The sequence below is a fragment of the Ananas comosus genome, linkage group 5 (assembly GCF_001540865.1).
Source record: "Ananas comosus cultivar F153 linkage group 5, ASM154086v1, whole genome shotgun sequence".
NCBI lineage: Eukaryota > Viridiplantae > Streptophyta > Magnoliopsida > Poales > Bromeliaceae > Ananas > Ananas comosus.
In genome coordinates, this window is record NC_033625.1 from 4,614,373 (window position 1) to 4,635,372 (window position 21,000).

Sequence of the window (21,000 nt, forward strand, 5' to 3'; positions counted from 1 at the left end):
GGGGAGTTGGGTTTTTGCTCACACACACCCCAACACAAGCTTTGAGAGGCTTAGTTGAAGCACAATTCAATTACATTGTGTGAGTGAGGGGGAGGGGTGTATTAATAAGCAGTAATGGAAAAGTCAGTGCCGAGATCGACCGAACACGGAGTGGGAGTCTTGCTTAGACTCCCCCCGGGTTTCCGGTTCCGTCCAACCGACGAAGAGCTCGTCGTGCACTACCTCCGGCGGAAGGCCTTTTCGTGCCCGCTCCCCGCCGCCGTCATCAACGAAATCGACCTCGGGATGTGCGATCCTCGGGATTTGCCCGGTAGGTGGTGTCAGAAGTAAATTCATTTGTTTATCACTAAAAGAAATAGTACTTATTTCTGAACACATTGACGTCAGATATCATTGATCATAATAAGAAGAGTTTTATATATAAAATTGCGAGATCCTAGTTGAGCTTTTGCTCACTCTTTTTATTCGAATCTTTAGGTGGAATTGAAGGTGAGAGGTACTTTTTCGCGCTGCGAGAAGCGAAAAACTTGGGAGGGAATAGATCCTGCAGAGCAACAAGCTCAGGCTACTGGAAAGCCACAGGAAAAGATACGCCGATTCTATCCTCGAAGAAGAACCACCTGGTGGGGATGAAGAGAACACTGACCTTTCACCGCGGGGAGCCGCCGCGTCGCGCTCGCACCGATTGGATAATGCACGAATACCGCCTCGCAGTCCCTGCGAAAAACAATGCAATCCATGTGAGCTCTCCGATCTTTGCATTCTTCTAGTTTCTGCTAGTTTACTTCGCTCGGCGCGAATTTTTGAAAGTTTGCTCTCTCTCTCCGGTCATGCAGAGTTGCAGTGCTCAGCAGAAAGAATGGGTGGTCTGCAGAATTTTCAAGAAGAACAGAGCAGGAAAGACGTCTGGAGATAATACTCGAATCTGGCGCGGCGATGTTCGCTTCACGCATCACGTGACGCGACGAGAGGATAGAATCCGATCTTCTCCGCCGTCGCCCTCTTCTTCTTCGAGCTGCGTAACCGATCTCTCTGACGAAGAAGAAATTAGCTGTTAGAACAGTAATGCTGTATGCCTCTCAAAGAGAGGCTTAATTAGGCTGTTTCCCTTTCTTTTCTTTTTCTTTTTTTTTTTTCTGCTAATGTATCAGAACATTTCCTTAACTAATTCAACCCAGCTTAAAACAAATTTCGATCTGGGGACAAAAGTGTTGATGTCCTCTGCAACTCTGTATCATGCTTCTTTCATATTTACTGCTCTCTTCTTCTTCTTCTTTTTTGAAAAGAAAAAACAAAATTGAGAGCAAGTGTCATGCTAAGAGGATTAGAAAATGCAAGTATGCAAAGGCACGAAGGAGTGCAAATGGAAAGAGCTTTTCACTCGGAAAGGTGGTGCAAATACAAGTAAAAGGAAAAAGGAAAAAGCAGCAGGAAAAAAGAAAGGCATATATTGTTTATTTATCCAGTGGCATTTGATACAGATTCTAACACAATTGGTAAAAATATTATCCTTTATATAGACGGTTTAATTCGAAATTCTATAGTCTATGGTCTAAAGAAAAGCAACCAAATATTATTTTAGCCACAACTTTAGCTGTGAGAGAACCAACAGAGTTTGTTTGATGGTACGCTAATCTTAACAAATTTCATCATAATATTGGTGGTTACATATAAATTAGACGTGAAGAAACTATTGCTTCCGCGAAAAAATACCTTATTGTTGGAAGAAATTTTATGGCCAGAGTAAAATAAGGTTACTGTTGGAGAGGGTTCTCTCCTGTCGAAATCAGAACATCTGTGTAAGCTCTCGTATTTATTAAAGAGATAAGCTAGATACAATGAACAGGTTTTCTTATTTAAGAAACCTCCTAAAGGAAATTGTATAATCAGTTATACACAAGAGCAAAAGCAAATAAAGCACAAACTTAAACCTCTGATCAAAGCTTATCGATTCTTTCGATCATGTTAGAGAGTTTATTGACGCATTTCCTGACATTCTCACATTTCGTCAAAAGTAATTGAAAATCCTCGGCTGTAGTCCATCCGAGTACTAGAAATAGTAATCTCACTGATATAGCAATTTAATTGGAAAAAACTTCTCATATCTAGTGCAAGTTTGTTCAAAGTGAAAAGATAGAGATATCCGAGCATAAAACTTTCACCAAATAGCCTAATTATTCTTGAGAGCAGTTCACGTACTAGGTTGAAATGCTTAGCAGGCTAGCAGCAGAACAACAAGTGAACTAATAAGCAGATGATTGATTATGACAACAAAATGTACCTCTTACAAGAAAAGAGAGCAGCAACAGTTAGTCCGACAAGAAGCACCGGAGTACAAGGTTCAAATCTTCGCAGGAATCTAAGAAGAAGACCTCCTCCGATAGGGGAAAGAAAGCAATAACGATTCCAATATTAACAGTTAGACATAATCCACGCAAAGCTTTGACCTTCTAGATATTTGAAAATCGTAACTGAAAAGACCGACTGCTTACAGAAATGCATTTAAACAGAAGAAGCTGTTAAATTTCTTTATATGAAAGTTTCTGGTCACATAAAATTTTCTATTTTGTGTTATGGTAATTTCTGCATGTATTCCATAGTTAATAAACTGTTCATATTAATATTAGTGTAAGATAATTATATATCAGAGAAAGATCCAAAATATTAACTTCATATAACAGAGTACAGAGCCTAGATGCAACCTGATAATTTGCACCTCAGTTTTGCTACCAAATTAAAATGAGAGAAAGATCCAATGTTGATATAACAGATCAGAAGAATATATGATTTAATAAGCAAGAATCAAAAGTTAATTAGGTTCTGGGAGTACCCATAACACGCTGGTGGGAGCAAACAACTTATTCATTCCAATACTTGCTCTTTAGTAATTACTTCTAAAAAAACCATAAATCGAGCTTAAAATCTCAATGAAACCGATGAAAGATCTATCGAGCCTGCACCGATGATTCGTCAAGAAAGTCGTAATATAAATTCTACAATGCCAAGTAATCGGCGCTCATGTAATAGAGACAATATTGCTGCAAGGCAGAAAAAATTACATTTGAGGATAACAATAATTGTTTGCACAAGATTTCCAGGATTCCAAGACGTAAACTAGAGTTACACTACTTGAATTGCAGGGTAATGAATTTTCCGGGTTGCGTTTAAGTTTCAAAACATTGGTGTACGCATGGATTGCAACCTATAAATGCATCTTATAACAGCAAGAGACGAACAACGAAACGTAGATAATCCCTCCAAGTGAAGCAACAAAATATGTGCTACATACACATTATGAGCAACACGAGTCCTCCGATGCTCTGTAATTTTATAGTATGAGGATATTTATGTTGCTTCGTAAAAAAATTGGTGCATGTCTACATTAATCTGGTTTTGGCTTCGGTGCCAGATTTTGAGAAATAGTAATTGTTAGAATTCCGCAACGAAAGCATCAAATCGAATTTTTATCGTAAATCCCTCGTTCTAATACAAAAGGAGAGGGAAAAACCAAAAAATACGGATGAAATAAAAATCACTAATCAAAAGAAGACTTGGTATCGATTGTTTGTATTTCGCAACGAAAGCATCAAATCGAATTTTCACCACAAATTCATCTCTCTAAGGCGAAAGAAGCAAAAATACAAAGGTGAAATAAAATTCACTAATCAAGAGAAGAATTACGCCTGAAACATCTTCTACACGCAGTTGCTTTAACCCTTCTCTCGTTTTTTATAGACCCAGAAGACCTATCTCATTGCATGCATGCATGCAATAGATCATGTCCGAAACTACGGATCACTAGGATCACTAAGATCACTAAGATTGATTGTATCGCTGTAACTGCTTATTGGAGTAACATCGAAGCGCTTCAATTCAATTGTGTGTTGTATTACACTATGTTTACTCTACAATAATAATGCTACAGAGTAGATTCCAAACTAGTCAAAATCTAAAAAAAAATATATCAACCAAAAATACGTTGTAAAAAGAATAAATAAAATAAATTACTCTGCAATCAATGGGGCATGGCGAAGCGGCAGAGGGGGCAGGCGCAGCTGCTGCGCAGCCACCGGGCGATGCACCGCCGGTGGAAGACGTGGCTGCAGGGCAGGCGGGTGGCCGGCTCGGCGGTGAGCTCCGCGAAGCAGACCACACAGACGTCGTCCCCCTCGGCGAGGACCGGCGGGGGCTGCGAGGGATCCGTCAGCCCATCGATCGCCGACTCGAGGGCGGGCATGGGTTCGGCCGGCGGCGGCCTCCAGGCGGGGAAGACGGAGACGACGGCGATCTCGAAGATCACCGGCAGCACGGAGCAGCGCACGAAGCGGCCGTCGTACACCAGCAAGGTGGAGAGCGACGCGAACTCCGCCGCGACGGAGGCCCGCGCGGGCGCGGTGGCGAGCACGACGTCGGACGCGAAGCTGCGCGCCGCGGCCTCGACCGCCTTCCACTGGAGGGAGCCGGAGTCGGGGGCGAGGTCGACGCAGGGCAGGCGGAAGGAGCGCTCGACCGGGGGGTCGACGGCGACGCCGCCCGCCCTCGCCATGGCCTCGTCCTCGTCGTCCTGCACGGCGCTCACCACGCGCAGCTTGACGCCGATCGACATCGCCGGCCAGGACGGGAACGGCCGCGGGTCGAACTCGTCGTACGGCGGCACCTCGTCGTAGTCCACAAAAACTTTGTGCGTGTAGCGCCGCAGCATGTTTGATGCGATGCGGAAATTAGAGAAAAAGTGCGCACACATATAGCCTCTGGTAGATTTTATTTTTATTTTTAGTATAATTACCTATATACCCTCGTATCCCATTTATCTTTTTTTTTTTTCTTTCTAAAAGACACCGGTATGTTCCACCGTTATTGTAAAATACTTCCGTAGTTATCTCCTGTTAAATTAACTTTAGTTAAACGTGAGTTAAATATCTACCACAGTAAAAAAAAAATTTAAAATACTAATTTTGCCCTTAACTTAAGGGTAAATAAGAAATATTGGTGACGGTGTAGGGGTATATTGAAAAAGACAAAAAATCAAAATATTTTTTGTGCCCTTGACTTTTAAGGGCAAATAAGAAAGTCAGTGATGATGAAAGGGTATATTTAAAAGGGCAAAATAGTAATTTTACAGAGATAATATAGTTACTTAACTAATTTTAACTCTATATTAGAAATAGGTTGGAACGTAAAAATAATATTTTTAATATTAGCCTTCTAAGAAGGATAAATCAAAAAGTCAGAAACTTTTCAGGGATATATAAGCAATTGTTCCTTTATTTTTTATAGAGTTAAATTTTATATAGATCCCCGGAAACATAATAAATAACAAATATATCCCTATAAAGTGACCAACTTTCATATGTTGTCTCTATAAAAGTCCTTTGTTTTCAAATATATCTCTCTGGTTTGTTATCGTTAGAGAACTGTTTATTTTTTAAATTTTATCATCACAAGTATATCATTCCAAAAAAGACTTTTTTCGAAAATAACCCTGTAAAATTTCGTATTTGCAAAACTAACCCTGTGAAATTTTATTTGTGAACCCTCCTTTCGCCACGTGGGCGCCACGTCAGGGATTCCTCAAAAAGACGGTGAATCGTTCACCGTCTTTGATATTTGTTGTGAAGGCGGTGAATGGTTCACCGTCTTCATAAGACGGTGAACCATTCACCGTCTTTAGTACAAATCCCTACACTGCGCAAATCTTTCCAAGTCCATAATATGGTGTCCTTGATAAGACGGTGAATCGTTCCCCGTCTTCTCGAGGGCACAGAAAAGACGGACGTGAGAGGGCGGAAAGAAAAATTTTGCACTAAAGGCGCTGAATGGTTTACCGTTTTCTAAAGACGGTGAACCATTCACCGCTTTTACAACAAATTACAAAGACGGTGAACGATTCACCGCCTTTTTGAGGAATCCCTGACGTGGCGCCCACGTGGCGAAAGGAGGGTTAGTTTTACAAATAAAAATTTCACGGGGTTAGTTTGGCAAATACGAACTTTCACAGTGGTTATTTTGAAAAAGTCCTTCCAAAAACAATAACAACATAATATAATACGAATAAAAATGTCAAAAATTAATCTGAATTAAGTATTTAACATACGGTTAACTAAATTTTTCTAAACAGATTCTAATGCATTAAAATATTTGAAAACACCAGGATTATTTTTATATGAACAATATATGAAAGTTAAACTTTGTAGTAATATAGTTGTTATTTACTATATTTTATGCTAGTAGATTGTTTTTGATAAAGCCACATTGGTTTTTTTTTTTTTTTTTTTAAGATAAGCATTGCGATGTAAATATATATTGATTGCTAATTTTTTATTATTATATTTACTTCAAATAAATTCAAATTTAAATATGAGTTATTTTATATTTTGATATTAGAGCGAATAAGATATATAATAATGAAATTAAAGATTCACACTCATGTTCAAATTTATTATATCTATATTTATTAATAAAATTTAATATTTTAAAAATATAAATATAATTATTATATAATTTATTGTAATAAAGATGATATATAATAGAAAAATATTTTATTTCTCTATAAATATATTAACATCTACTTAAAAACTGCGAATAGACCAAAATTCAAAAAAAAACCCATCCTCACATTTATTTTATTTTAAAATTTTTCGGATGCAATTTCAAATATAAATATATGTTGAATGCTAAATTTAACATTTCGCACCTCATTGAATTGGTGTTGAATTTAATCGAAATTTATCCTTACCAGTACAATACATCTTATGGATGATTGGATTCTAAACAAACTTTGAAATAATATGTATTTAAAATTCTTAAAATATTTAAATTTGTCTTTATAGATTGTCTATCGCAAATTGGACTGTCAAATTTATATATTTTTAAATTAGTTTTACAATTTTTTTTTTTATTTATAAGTTACGGTCTTTGTAGGATGAGAATAACACAAAATTTATGCCTAATTCTACTCGGTTTCATTGAACTACACTACCTTTTGTTTAAAATGCAATTTGAGATAAACAAAAATCAAAATGGACAAAAATCGAAAACCAAATAGCAAAATCACTCATATTTGGTTTAGAATAGCAATATGAATAGAACTAGAAAATTTCTTATTGTTTAATTGAAATAAAAAAAAAATTCAATTTACTGATTCAAATATATGCTTAAAAATAAAAAAATTAAATCAAAATTTTAAAATGACAACTGGTAATTTAATTGTAAATTGTTTTCAAAGAATTTAAATTTTAAAATTGAGTAGGAATTTCTAAATATAAAAAATAAGTTCCAATTTGAATTCAGATTCAAACTTACAACATGTAATTTTTACTCCAATTTGAATACGCAATTTTAATTTCAAATTCTTACACAAATTTAAATTTATTATTGGAACACAAGGTTTGAATTCAAATTCTCTCACAACAAAATTCAACTTAAAATTAAATTACAATTTACAATTAAAATTCAAAAGGAAAAAATTGAAATCTAATTTAAATCCACGTTGAAATCAAAGTTTATTAGGAAAGTAATATATAATAATTGTCAAATTATATTTTTTGAAATTATATTTTTTGAAATCTAATAAAAATTATATTTTTTGAAATTAAATGTTTTTATAGGTTAAATAATATTTTACCACGAAAGAGTAAAGTCAAATAGAATATTTTTACTAATTACATCTAGGATGTCAATTAGTATGGATATCTGAAATATTGTCCGAACCTGAACATGAACGAAGCGGGTTTAACTGAGTTGAATGGATATAGATTCGGTTATGGGTATAAAAAATAAAAATTCGACGGATATGAATACGCGTATGAATTTTGTATTTACCCGACCCGAACCCAAATCCGACCCGAACCCGAACTCGAACTCGAATAAATTATATATATATATATAATTTATTTTTATTTATTTAGATAATATATAAAATATTTAATAATTTTTATTCATTAGTTCATTTTTCAACGGTATGGATTTTTAAAACCCGTTGGATTTGGGTCCGGGTTCGGGTTTTTGATCGGGGACAGATATGAGTATAGATTTTTAAAATCCGCCAAGTTTGGATACGGGTTTGAATTTTAATTTAATTTTTGAATTTAGATTTGAATTTCGACTCAAATTCAATCCCTTGACATCCCTAGTTACATCACGTGAGTAGTAAATGACCCTTGCCTATTATGTGAGTTGGGTATTAGGTGTAAGATATAATGAATGATATATGCACGTAATTTTTAGCTGTATGGTTGCATTGGCCTAAAAAGAAACTATTTTTTTACTCCAAATTTTATTGTGGTCAAACACAGACGCTTGAGACGTTAAAGTTGCAGATAAATAAATTCCCTTCTTTCAGGGGTTTTCCTGCAAATATGTTGCCTTCAGAAACATAACAAGAGAAAAATTTTCATTCTTTCTGGGGGTGCTGTGAAAAAACGCCCCCGTAGTCAATCTTCTTCTACTGTGCCATTTCCTCTTCTCCTACCAACCCGAGCGTCGCCTCTTTCTCTCTCTTTCTCTCTCTCTCTCTCTCTAGATCGCCTCTCCAATTTAGTGTACGCCTCCTTCAATTTTTTTTTTTATCTTTTAATAATTACTAATTTCCATTTGAAATCGTAGAGATCGATACTCCGATCTACCTTTTTTTAACCTCTTGATTTTTTTTTTTTCAAAAAAATTTCTTTTATCAGGACAATGTTGGGAGCTGCGAGGAGAAAGGTCGGATTTTTGATATTTTTAATATTTTTCTTTATTATTCGCTTCTTCTTCTTTTTTTCCAAGAGTCTAAAAGCCTTAGTTTTAATATTATGTTGCTTTTTGGGTTTATACTAATACTACGCTTTTGATCTTTGCAGATTTTAGGGCAAATGTTGGGGCGGATTCGGCCTATCGCGTCCATTCAATCTATGAGTTACTCCACCGCAGTGAAAGAGGTACATCTTTTTTCTCTTTTCTTTTTTTTTTGAATTTTATGCTCATGTTTAGACCACTTGATTTTTTGTTTCAGCTTAGTAGAAGATATATGTCATATGATTATGCTAATTGAAATGTCTATAATTTGTCAAAAAAAAATCCTTTTTGTTGACAAATTTTGGCCTCAGATGCTTTTGATAATTGTATGAAGATTGATCAGGGTTTATATCTCTCTAGAGACACAGCATTGTTGGTATTATAAATTAAACCAACTTTTTAAGATCCAAAAATTGCGAAGATTAAATAGAGCAGTTTCGTGATGTTTAATTTCTCTCTCTCTCTTTTTTTTTGTTACTTGAATCTCGTACAAAAGTTACTTTTGCTGTTAAATTTCTGACCATACGAGTCTTGTCATTTTAATTTTATTTATTAATTAATTTTCCATCCTATACAATGAGAATAATCTACTAGTGAAATTTCAATGCTTTTAATTTGTCATACGAAGATCGACCGGGGTGATTGTTATCTACAACCATTGAATCGTCGGTGGTTCTGGAATTCTAAAGAGCATTAGACAATGTTTTATGTTGTTTAATTTCTCTCTTTCTTTTCTAAAACTTGAATTTCATGTGACCTGCAGATGACTGTTAGAGAAGCCCTGAACTCTGCATTAGATGAGGAGATGTCTGCGGACCCTAAAGTTTTCTTGATGGGTGAAGAGGTAGTATTGTTAAAAAAAAAAAGGAAAAAAAAAAGAGGGCTTTGTTAGCCTTACGTTCACGTAATTTTCCATTTAATTTTTTACGCCTAATTTATTATTTGTGTTGCAGGTTGGAGAGTATCAAGGAGCATACAAGGTAACAAACCCTTGTGGGAAAAAAATGTCATCTTGTTTCATATTCTTTTAGCTGATGGCTTTTCTTTTATTCTTATATTAAGCTAGTATTTGATCATATCATCGTGTAGATCACCAAGGATTTGCTTCAAAAGTATGGCCCTGATAGAGTTCTTGATACTCCTATAACCGAGGTATACTCATATAGTTATATAGCTAATGATCTCTTCTTTTTGTCCAAAATTTATATTGCCAGCATAGAAATTTTACGGCGTACTCTTAGAACTCTGTAATTGAACATCTAATTGATTTAATTCTCCCATTCATACTTGAATGAGACCAAAACATGAATTGTTTGCTAATAGCGATCCGTCTTTCATCCTGCTCTTGCCAGGCTGGATTTGCTGGAATTGGTGTTGGGGCTGCTTATCATGGGCTTCGTCCAGTCATCGAATTTATGACGTTTAACTTCTCCATGCAGGTATGTTGTTTTCTTACGTCTATGCAGTATAAAGCCCATTAAAGTGATTGTTAAGTTACTATACTTCTTAAGGGTCATATTTAATTATGTTGTAGACTCTCCTGAATGTAGATCTGACCTGTTAGATACATACATACTTTCCGATTTTGTTTTTGGTTGTTGTTAGATAACTTCTTGATTTCCATATTTTCAGCATTAACCAGTATTCACTTAAAAATGGATTGCATAATTTGTTTAATTTTTTAATTTGAACATGAAGATTTCTATTTGAACCCGAATTTTGGACAAAGATATGGTTGCAGATACCTGGTTTTGCTTGTTCTTAGTGTCTTAGACGGTAGACTAATGAAAAAGTATTGCCTTATTTTTAATTAATTAATTTTGAATATTTTATACAAAACATGCAATTTGTCGCAGGCCATAGACCACATAATCAATTCAGCTGCAAAGTCGAACTACATGTCGGCTGGTCAACTATCTGTTCCTATTGTTTTCAGAGGACCTAATGGTGCTGCTGCTGGAGTTGGTGCTCAACATTCACAGGTCTGTGAAGACTGCAGAGTAGATTTGTAAATTTTTCCTTGTCTTTTAATAGACTTTCGAGTAGGCTTTCATATGCGTGTTATATGGTATGGTAAATGATACAAGACTATTTGAACCATTATGATAGTCCAACTTCTGATGGCCTAGTAGAACATATAATCCTAACTTTACGTTAGATGCTATGACTGACCGTCCTGGTATAATATATATCCTATATTTCCCTTTTGAGATAGAGCGTCTTGCTAATACATCCAAGGAAATATGGATAGAAATATGATGAATTAATCTGATTCTCTAATTTATAGAGGTGAAGGGTTTATTAGCTGATGCTAGAGATTGTGATAAGACATGCCAACTCAAATTGCAATTGGAGAAGTTCTTTTGTTTTTCTATAGTTGCCCTTACCAATTTATAAGCTTTGCGTGCCATATGGGAGAAGCAAGAACAATAGTTTAACCCAAGGATTTAAGTGTCCATCGGCATGGGCCGTATCCATGGTGTCATATCGTGCCAATAAGATAACGGCATGATACAGCCCTCGTGTCGATGGCACAGCTTAAAGCCTTCTTTTCTTTAAATTATTAAGTAACTTTCTTAATAAAGTTTAAAAGATTTTATAAAGATACATAATAAGCAGTTAGAATGTTTTGTTGCTAAAGAAAATAAATATTTCATGCCATTATGTGTTGGCACACTTGTATTTCTTGTGACCAACACGCCACGGCACTTAAATCCTTGGTTTAACCCACCTTGAGCTTCTGTGGACTTGCTGTTTGAGCTGTGTCATTTAAAGCAGCACTAACAACTTTTTGTTTAGTGCCCAATAGCTTTCTGCTGTAGCAGAAGTGGAAGTTTCTGGTCCAAAAACTTATTTCAACTGCTTCTCAAAGTAGAGAAGCTATTCTAGTAACTAGAATTCTACTGGAGGAATTGCTCATTATAGTTCTTATGCAGTGCTATGCAGCTTGGTACGCGCATGTTCCAGGATTGAAGGTTCTAAGCCCATATTCAGCCGAAGATGCTCGAGGCTTGCTCAAAGCGGCCATAAGAGATCCAGATCCTGTTGTTTTCCTTGAAAATGAGCTCTTGTATGTGATGCTTTTATCTTCTTCCCCTTAATTGTGTATGAGTGGCTGAATTTATTACATTTTTAATGGATTTTTAATTGAAAAAACTTTCCAGATACGGAGAGACATTTCCTGTTTCGGCTGAAGCACTTGATTCAAGCTTCTGTCTTCCAATTGGAAAAGCCAAGGTATGTGATTTTAGATGATATATCATGTAGCTTATCTTCCAACAGAATTATCTATTTGCATAGTTGTCCCTGGATTCAAGGAGTATGCCCCTTTTGAAAACTTAATTTCCTAAATGTATACCCTTGTAGTTACAAACGATGCTTGTCTTTAGGAGAATAATTTCTATTATGAAACCAACTTACCCCGCATGAACTGGATACCTCCTGAATGTAAGATGAGGTTTCTCTTTTTTTTTAATGAAAATCGGCATTCATTAAGTAGTATAGGCGTATCTGGTGAGTATATGATTTTGAATGGATTTATATGTAAAAGCACCTATCATGTATACCCATCTTGTACATACAAAATGCATACTTGTATACTTGCATAGCTATAAACCTATTTAAAGTCCCTGTATAAATTTTTATTTACTTGCAGATAGAGAGAGCAGGGAAGGACATCACAATAACAGCGTTCTCCAAGATGGTTGGATATGCACTTCAGGTGTGCTATACTGTAGCAGTTGATTTGTTTTTCTGGCCTAAGCCTGCTTATTGATTCGTAATTCATTTTGATGCTTCTTAATTTATTTCAATAAGGTCTAATAAGGACATTTGAGGATGATATTTGGTTTGTTACCATCCTTAAATACATGAGAATTAAACTGCTGTTATTTGTTTCCGTATTTGTATCAACCATTGCTTCTCATTATTAAACACATGAGAATTAAACAGTTAATATTGTACAGGATGTATAAGAGGGAAACAGTGCTCCTCAAAGAGGGATGGAAATCTTTGAGCAAATAAAATGAAGTGGTATTCTCTAAAAATTTGTTCTTATGCAAAGATTCTTACGGAACCTGTGACCTCAGATACTAGCGAGCTTTGTTTTTTCAGGAGGGTCATGTTTTGGACATAATTAGGATTGTTTTAAATGCATATATGATTTTATTTTTGTTATGCCTTGCAATTTTTTGCCCTTGCTTTGGCTTCTTCCAATTCATATTATTCCTAATGAACTATGTTCAGGCTGCGGAGATATTATCCAAGGAAGGAATCAGCGCTGAGGTATCTACGTAGGAAGACATGAGTGAACTTGCTTTTATTTTTTTAGTACCTAATTATATGTATTTTTCATTTTCTCCTGCTGTATGTCTTTATCTTGCTGCAAAATGCGTTACGCAGGTTATAAACCTCCGATCCCTTAGGCCGTTGGACAGACCTACTATTAATGCATCTGTTAGGAAAACCAACAGACTCATAACTGTTGAAGAAGGTTTCCCCCAACATGGCGTTGGTGCTGAAATATGGTGAGCTCTCTCTCTCACACATGCGCGCGCACACACAATGAAACAAGAAAAAGGAACAACCATTACTCTTTGTCTGTTCGTACAACCAATATAATACAAATTCTCCTCTCCTGATGTGTAAAAAAATATAAGAATATAGAAAAATTTGCATGGCTGAAGCTGAGTATAGCTGAGGTCTCCATTGTAAAAGGAGGAGGTTTTCTCCTAAGAACCCTATCTAGATGTTAAAAGTAGATTTGTCCTATTGCTGAAAAAGTGTGCTCTCCCTCTCAAAAAAGAAAAAAAAAGAGAAAAGAAAAACAGAAAGTGTCTTCATTTATGTTCAATAGAATGCTCTCTTTCTCTCAGCTGTATCTCTATTTTTCACAGCACATCTGTTGTCGAGGAAAGCTTCGAGTATCTGGACGCGCCAGTTGAGAGGATTTCTGCAGCTGATGTCCCCATGCCTTATGCCGCAAACCTCGAGAGAATGGCAGTTCCACAGGTTCTTTTCTTTCCTTTTTCGTTATTTTTTTTGGGAGCTATTGTGTAAATATCTACGAAAACAAAAAGACCGTATAAAGCTTATGATGTATTCATGGATTTTAGAGATTTGTTCTTCTTATACAATATTTTTCTTATTCAAATCGTATGTAGGTTGATGATATTGTCCGAGCAGCAAAGCGAGCATGCTACAGATCAGTTCCCATGGCCGCGACTGCTTAAACTTTTAGCAGTTCATTTTTTTGGATGGCCTTTTGTTGGTGATGATTTGGCTTAACATCCGTTGCGAGAGAATACACTGCAAAGAATTGTTTATTCAACTCTACAAAGTGAGCTTTTTTTTATTTTACCTCCTATTTTGTCCACTCTCTATGTGCTATTTCCTATTGAAATTGTTCAAAGTTCATAGACATCTTCTTTGGGGATCTGTATTTCATTTTTGTAATAAAAGCAACTCTGAAGTTAATCAGAGAGGATTTTGTTGCCAATTTACTTAAATATGAAAACAAATTTGATAGCTTTGAGCTCAAAACGATCTATTGTTGATTCCTTGTATTTCCTTCGTGCTTTTGCTTAACTTAGGGGGCATTTGGTTCTGCTTAAAATGAATCGAAAAAATTATTTTTGATATGAAAAATGCTTTTATGCTTGTTTGGTTCGACGAAAAATTAGTTTTCCATAAATGTATTTTTACAAATTTGAAAAAAAAATTGAAGTTTTCTTTTCCTGTTATTTTTCGACGGAAAACGAAAACTCAAGTTGCGTAGAATTTTTTTTATTCATTTTTTTTTTCATCAAAATAAACAAATCTTTTTTTTTCTTTTAACTAACTAAATAAATATTGATTTTTTTTTCCTGCAAATCAAACACATACTAAATAAATGTTTATAAAAAATATTTTTTACGATTTTACATTGAACCAAACAAACGGACCCTTACAGCCTATGTAATCTCAAGGTATATCTGGTAAACAATGGCATTGATTGGACATTTCTGTGTCAAACCGTAATTTCATACGACTGTTTGTATCAACTCATATTTTGTTACAACATTCACACTATATATTAATGTTACATTTTAGATGACTCTCCACATACTACTTTTCATCTCTAAATTTCAAGGATCCACTGTAACTATTAAGCTTATCACTATTTATGAGTAATTTACATTGAACAAGAATGTGATATATATATATATATATATATATAGAGTGAGGCTACTATACTATCGGAAGCACGGAGCCTTCCGTGCTTCCAGCTCGTTTTCAATGTTGCGACTTTCGAATCGTCGATCTGCTTCGTTAAACTTGATCTAGAGTATTTGGAGTACCCAGAAAATAAATTTTATTATTTTTTGATATCATTTGCCTAATGATCGAATGAGCTCAAAATTAACAAATTTCAATGGCCGTAGTGAGCCGTTTGCAAGTTTAACGGTGTAGAAATATCCAAATCACGTGAAATTTTGATAAAAAATTCTTTATACTATATAAAACAAGATTAATATCTTTGATTTAAAATTTTAATATCATATTATTATATTTTGTAAGATTTTTATTTTCAACCGTTGATTTTGAGCCCCTTCGTTCACTAGGCAAATGATATCGTAAAATCATAAAATTTATTTTCTAGGTACTTCAAATACTCTAGATCAAGTTTAACGGAGCCGATCGACGATTCGAAAGTCGCAACATCGAAAACGAGCTAGAAGCACGGAAGGCTCCGTGCTTCCGATAGCATAGTAGCCTCACTCTATATATATATATAGAGAGAGAGAGAGAGAGAGAGAGAGAGAGAGAGAGAGAGAGAACTAAGCTAGAATACTATCGATAGTATCAAGCGCTTAGTGTTATCGAGTTTTCAGCCCTTGGATGAAAAAATGTACAATTACGATGATGTAGACCCCCAAGAGTTGAGTAAGTTATTTGCAAGGATTTAAGTGCCATGACACGAGGTCGTGTTGGAAACTTGCCGACTCGGTACGACACGGTGCATGCCGATCCGTGCCGATGCGTGCCAAGCCGTGCCGATGCGTGCCGGTTAAAAAAATTCTTGTGTGCCGACACATAATAGTATGAAATATTTATTTTCTTTAGCAACAAAATATTCTAACTATTTATTATATCTTTTTATCACATCTTTTGAATTTTNATATATATATAAAAGAGAAGAGAATACGTGAACAACACTCGGACCCCTCCAGCGTGCATTGTATCTGGAAGATAATCAACACTGAGACCCGTCCCGTGTGTGCTGTATCTGATTCTTAATCTATGTTGGCGGCGACCTTTGCATTGGAAAATTTGTAGATCCAACGTAACTCAAATACAGTAATATTTAATTTTTTTTTAAGTACGGTTATTTTTTTATTATTTATTTTGATATAACTCTGACAGTTTCGAAGTTAAATTCAATTATTTATGATATTTATTTTGATATAACTTGATATTGTTAAAATTAATTTTTTGAGTTTTGTTATTTATTTTGATGCAAGTAACTAGATTTCGTTATCTTCTAAATATAGTAATAAACTTATTTCTATAAAATTCAACCTATTAAATTATTTAATCCCTTGTTGCTGTTTGAAAGTAATCTTAACACATTGTAAAAAAAAATAACTCTAATCCATTCTAAAGGAAATATAGCCTAGGTTTTAATATTTAATAAATTTTTTAGAAAAAGTTGGAGAGTGGTGGAACTTGAGTTCAGTACTGTAGAAGGAGAATTCAAATATAGGTGAAGTGAAGATTTAATTTAACTTGAGCTATATTATTTTTTAGCTTATACTAAAAATAAACATCGAAAGCGATGAAATTTGAGTTTCCACCCTCTACTCATACCAAACCAAATAATCCTATATTAATCTTAACTAACACGATTATGGAACACAAAAAAAAGATTAATTTCATACAGGTCCCTGCAAACATAATAAATGACAAATATATCTATACAAATTTCAACTTTCATATGTTATTCCTATAAAAATTCTGATGTTTTCAAATATAATCCGCTGGTTTGTTACTGTTATAGAACTGTTAGAAAAATATTTATTTTTTTAATTTTGCTATCACAAATATGTCCCTACAAAATTCATAATAGTATAATATAAGAGAGATAAAAATGTCAAAAACTAATCAGGATTAAAGTATTTAACTTATGGTTAATTAAAATTTTCTAACGGATTTTAACGGCAGGGATATATTTAAAAACATCAGAATTTTTACAGAAACAAAATATAAAAATTAAATATTATAAAAATATATTTATCATTTACTATATTTGTATTAATCAAAAAAAAAAAAAGTTGCTATCATTGTAAAGCAAACTCACAAGAAGGTGGCAAGGTGCATGATTTATAATAGGAAGCCTTTTTGGGTTCGGATTCAGTTAAATGGGCCGGGTTGGGATCCCTTTTATTGAACTTGGACCGGCCCGGCGATCCCATCGACCTCCCCTTCTCTCTCTCTCTCTCTCTCTCTCTCTCTCTCTCTCAGGGTTTGCGAACACTTTCTCCTTCTCATCTCTCTGATTCGATCCCTCATCTCTCTGATTCGATCCCGTTCTTCGTCTTCTTCTTCTTCGATTTGGCGATTTGATCTCGAAATTAGGGTTTTGGGTCTGTGATTTGTGGATTTGGGGATTCGATTTGGGGGGGTTGGGATTGGGAAGGAGATGAAATCGTCGCTGAGGAAGCTGCGCGGGTTCGCGCTGCATAGGTACGACCGCCACAAGGAGAGGAGGGAGCCCAAGAACCCTCCGGGGCACCACGACGAGCTCTTCCAAGCCGCCCAGGTCCAAACTCCCCTCTCTCTCTCTCTCTCTTTCTCTCTCTCTCTCTCTCTCCTGTTCGAATGAGACCCCCTCTTCGTGGCAATAAAGGAGGGGTTTTGAGCCCAATTCTATGGTTTTAGTTTCAGAAATGTTTGCTTTTTATGGTCTCAATTTTGTTTCCTAATCGCGTTGTGCTCAGCTTCGTTTTCCAAATTTTGGATTTTTAACCGGGCTTAGAAAAATGTATGTATGAGGCATGTGATGAGTAGAGGATTGGTGGGACAGAGAGACGTTTGGAAGTGTGGAGCTTAGTAGGTGTGCTCTTTTTAATTTTTTTGTTTTATTTTTTTCGAATCATTGTTCTTCTTAGGTGGGCCTTCGATCTAACTTAGTTGTAGATATATGTTCCAAATTGGGATTAATTAAGTTGTGTTTGGCGCTCATTTTGATGCTTAGGTTTTCTTCTATAAGCTCTTCATTGTGGGAAAAAGCAAGTCTCTATTAGTGCAAATGCAGGTTTTACAGGTTTTGTTACATGTTGTAGCTTCCATTTTATTTTAGGTAGAATGTGAAGTGCTGTTTAGTTTCCGTAGGAAGTATAAATTGGGTTTGAATTGTCTATTCTGATTTTAGTATACATTAAGTAAGAGATCTGTGGTATTTGTAGCTTCGTACGTGAGCAAAGTTGATGTAAACCTTTTACTCAGAGTGCTTTGCGTATCCGCATAGGACTGGAAATTCTGACTAACGTGGTTCAGATGATTAATCCTACCCTTACAATAGACTCTGACTATAAGGTGATATAAGGATTTCTGTCACCAACTTTGGCTTTCCTTTTTGTGAAGGGATATAGAATCACATTTCTACCAAGCCAAGGGAAAGCGACTTTTGCTGGAAGTAGTGATAAGCCGGTCTATTCCACTCTTACCCCTGTTCCAAACAGGCCCATATTATTGTATTAGAAATACTAACTCATTTAGGCATGAGTCTAGGAGTGGTTAAGCTTGGAGAATTGCAACTTGCTTGTATCAGAAATGAGCTATATATGCAAATGTATCACTTTTTGCTTGATTCATATATCATGCTGTACCTTGAAGCCTTTGCGGGTTGTATTAGAACAACAGCTCATCACTTTTTTTTTTTCGTATATCCCTGGAATAAACATAGAAAGGCAGTGGTGACTGGTAAAGGTTACAAGGTATTACATGTAGCCTTTGGCGTTTTCCATTAACATTTAAGAAAGATTCATCTATTCAATAGGAATTGTAAACAGTTCAAGTTCAAGGGTCTAATGTTTGTGTTGTTTTGTTGATTATTGATGATTCTTCACAATTCTGCTGAAGTTATTATATATTTTACATCATGTTTAATAACTTAGAAGTTACACTGAGCATTCAAAATGGGTGATCTGCTTTTACAGGACATGGTAGATATGAAGAACTCTTATGATAGCTTACTTTCTGCAGCAGCTGCAACTGCAAACAGTGCATATGGTTTGTTATCTCTCTCTCTCTCTCTCTCTCTCTCTCTCTCTCTCATGCATATGCACGCATTCATACCCATACGCATGCATCGACACGCACATGCACACCATACCCTTGCCTACACGCCTGCGCACATGCAAAAATGCGTGCATTATCTGCTATTAATCTGATAGTAGGCATTTTGAGCTAAGATGCTTCTATGGCATTTTCAATCATTTTTTATTGTTTAATGAATGCAATTCGCTATTTATGCTGCTACTTTTCAAGATATTAAACATCAAATTTATCCATTTTGCAGAATTCTCTGAAGCCCTTAGGGAAATGGGTACTTGTCTGCTAGAAAAAATTGCGATAAATGATGATGAAGAAAGTGGTAATGGTTCAAAATTTTGTTTTCTTGTTTATTTTGTTGCTTCTCACCTAAGTATCTCTGATATAGTATGCCAGCAGCAGATGTAAATGTTTTGATTACTCCCCTGGCACATGGATATCCATATATATTATGCTCTATATCTTTACTTTTTCCCAAATTATTGTGGTTGGTGATGTGGATTCTTTTGTTCCTCGAGCTGTACTTTGAAAAATGTCTCGTTCAAATCATTTTCGCACTTTATGGTTATTTATCCAATTTTTTTCTTATCTTGTTCCGTCCCTTGTGTTATCTCTTACTTGGTTGTATTAATCTTTATTAATCTTTTCTTGTGCTTTGCCCTCAGCATATTCATGTATATAATAATTTGGACTTGTTTTCATACCTTTGGCTAATCGAATAACCTTAATATATATATATATTTCTATTCTTATTTCATTTCTGCATGCAGGTAGGGTTTTGTTGATGCTGGGGAAAGCACAATTTGAACTTCAGAAGCTTGTTGATAGCTATGTATGTTCCTTGTTGAGTTTTAAACAATGTTTTGCATCAGCCACTGATTTTTTTCTCCTTTTTTTTTTTTTTTTTTTTTTTTCCATTTTCAGCGAATCCATGTCACTCAGACCATTACGACTCCATCAGAATCTCTTCTTAAGGAGCTTCAGAATGTAGAGGTTTGCACTTTTGAATTTATATCATCTCTTTGGCCAGAGTTTGTAAGTGTATTATTCTTTACAGTCCCTTTTGCAGATTGTCGTGTTTTTGGTGCATGTTGACATTGAAGTATTCAATAATTACTGTAGATTATATACTAATTCAATTTACCTGTCACTTGGAAAACTCTAATTCGCCATTTTCTTTTGTTATATGCAGATTTTATGCATATTCAGTTTTTTTTTGACTTATTCAATTGTTGTTGTATATATGGGCCTTCTAATCTCCGTATGAAGTACCTAATTTAGTTGAGATAAGATATATGGCCTACTTGGGCTAGTTGGGTTTTCAGAAGTGTTATTAGAGTAGAACTATTTGAGTAGGCCCATCAGCTTTGGCAGTAAGATCTTTCCAATAACAGAAGAGTCAATTTGGAGTCTTTACTTTTATGGTCCATTAAGCCTGCTGTTGGCTCTATGCCAAAAGTTTTAGATATTTTGGTTGCCAAATACTCGGAACTTCTACTTTTCAAGAAACCAAGAGCCATGACAAATATGCACATTGAGAAAACTGAGTTGCTAACCTGTTGTAGTGTTAATCTGAAATTTTTCGGATATGAGTTGGAATTTTATGCGAGATTTGGATTCAGAATCAATTCTCAAATGGGAATATTTTTTGGATTCGAATTCACATTTGGGTTCACTATAGTTCTTCAGATTTGGATTCGGATTATCAATATCCAAAACTGGTTTTGATATATTTTCAACATGTCACTTCCTCTTTAAATCCATTTTTAATACTATTTTTTTAGAATTCATAAGTTTTTTTTATATATTTTCTAGCTTTTTAAAAAAAATTAAGCAGCTTATATATATATATATATATATATATATATATATATATATATATATATATATATATATATATATATAATAGAG

At 35.0% G+C, this 21,000-nt stretch overlaps 4 protein-coding genes across 8 annotated transcripts in view; 3 read left to right on the plus strand and 1 right to left on the minus strand.

The window, feature by feature from the left end:
* On the plus strand, positions 12-1,208 carry LOC109710122 (NAC domain-containing protein 83-like). Its single transcript, XM_020232568.1, has 3 exons — positions 12-310; positions 478-740; positions 837-1,208. The coding sequence occupies exons 1-3, from the start codon at positions 115-117 to the stop codon at positions 1,056-1,058; spliced, it is 681 nt and encodes a 226-aa protein (XP_020088157.1). The 5' UTR covers positions 12-114; the 3' UTR covers positions 1,059-1,208.
* On the minus strand, positions 1,119-4,704 carry LOC109710121 (E3 ubiquitin-protein ligase RNF6-like). Of its 4 annotated transcripts, none has more exons than XR_002216295.1 (2): positions 2,282-4,704; positions 1,119-1,270 (listed from the first exon to the last, which is right to left on the minus strand). XR_002216295.1 is itself a non-coding variant. In XM_020232567.1 (2 exons), exon 1 carries the CDS (start codon positions 4,700-4,702, stop codon positions 4,016-4,018), a length of 687 nt encoding a protein of 228 aa, XP_020088156.1. In that variant the 5' UTR covers positions 4,703-4,704; the 3' UTR covers positions 1,119-2,375; positions 4,009-4,015. The 4 variants fall into 4 exon arrangements, 1 of the variants encoding a protein (XP_020088156.1); XR_002216293.1 differs by having other exon boundaries at positions 1,119-1,273; XR_002216292.1 differs by having other exon boundaries at positions 1,119-1,777.
* LOC109710998 (pyruvate dehydrogenase E1 component subunit beta-1, mitochondrial-like) lies at positions 8,418-14,301 on the plus strand. The gene is made up of 15 exons (XM_020233856.1): positions 8,418-8,540; positions 8,676-8,703; positions 8,841-8,918; positions 9,539-9,619; positions 9,729-9,755; positions 9,865-9,927; positions 10,128-10,214; positions 10,632-10,757; positions 11,712-11,845; positions 11,940-12,012; positions 12,431-12,496; positions 13,021-13,059; positions 13,177-13,301; positions 13,671-13,785; positions 13,938-14,301. The coding sequence occupies exons 2-15, from the start codon at positions 8,680-8,682 to the stop codon at positions 14,004-14,006; spliced, it is 1,107 nt and encodes a 368-aa protein (XP_020089445.1). The 5' UTR covers positions 8,418-8,540; positions 8,676-8,679; the 3' UTR covers positions 14,007-14,301.
* The window catches only part of LOC109710392 (uncharacterized protein At2g33490-like), an 8,351-nt gene continuing 4,581 nt past the window's right edge, over positions 17,231-21,000 (plus strand). The window contains exons 1-5 of one of the 2 annotated variants that reach the window (XM_020232921.1): positions 17,231-17,575; positions 18,975-19,047; positions 19,337-19,411; positions 19,860-19,921; positions 20,014-20,082. In XM_020232921.1, coding sequence (XP_020088510.1) covers positions 17,456-17,575; positions 18,975-19,047; positions 19,337-19,411; positions 19,860-19,921; positions 20,014-20,082 — 399 coding nt within the window. In that variant the 5' untranslated portion in view covers positions 17,231-17,455. The remainder of the gene's footprint in view (positions 17,576-18,974; positions 19,048-19,336; positions 19,412-19,859; positions 19,922-20,013; positions 20,083-21,000) is intronic. The other variant, XM_020232920.1, reaches the window with a different exon arrangement.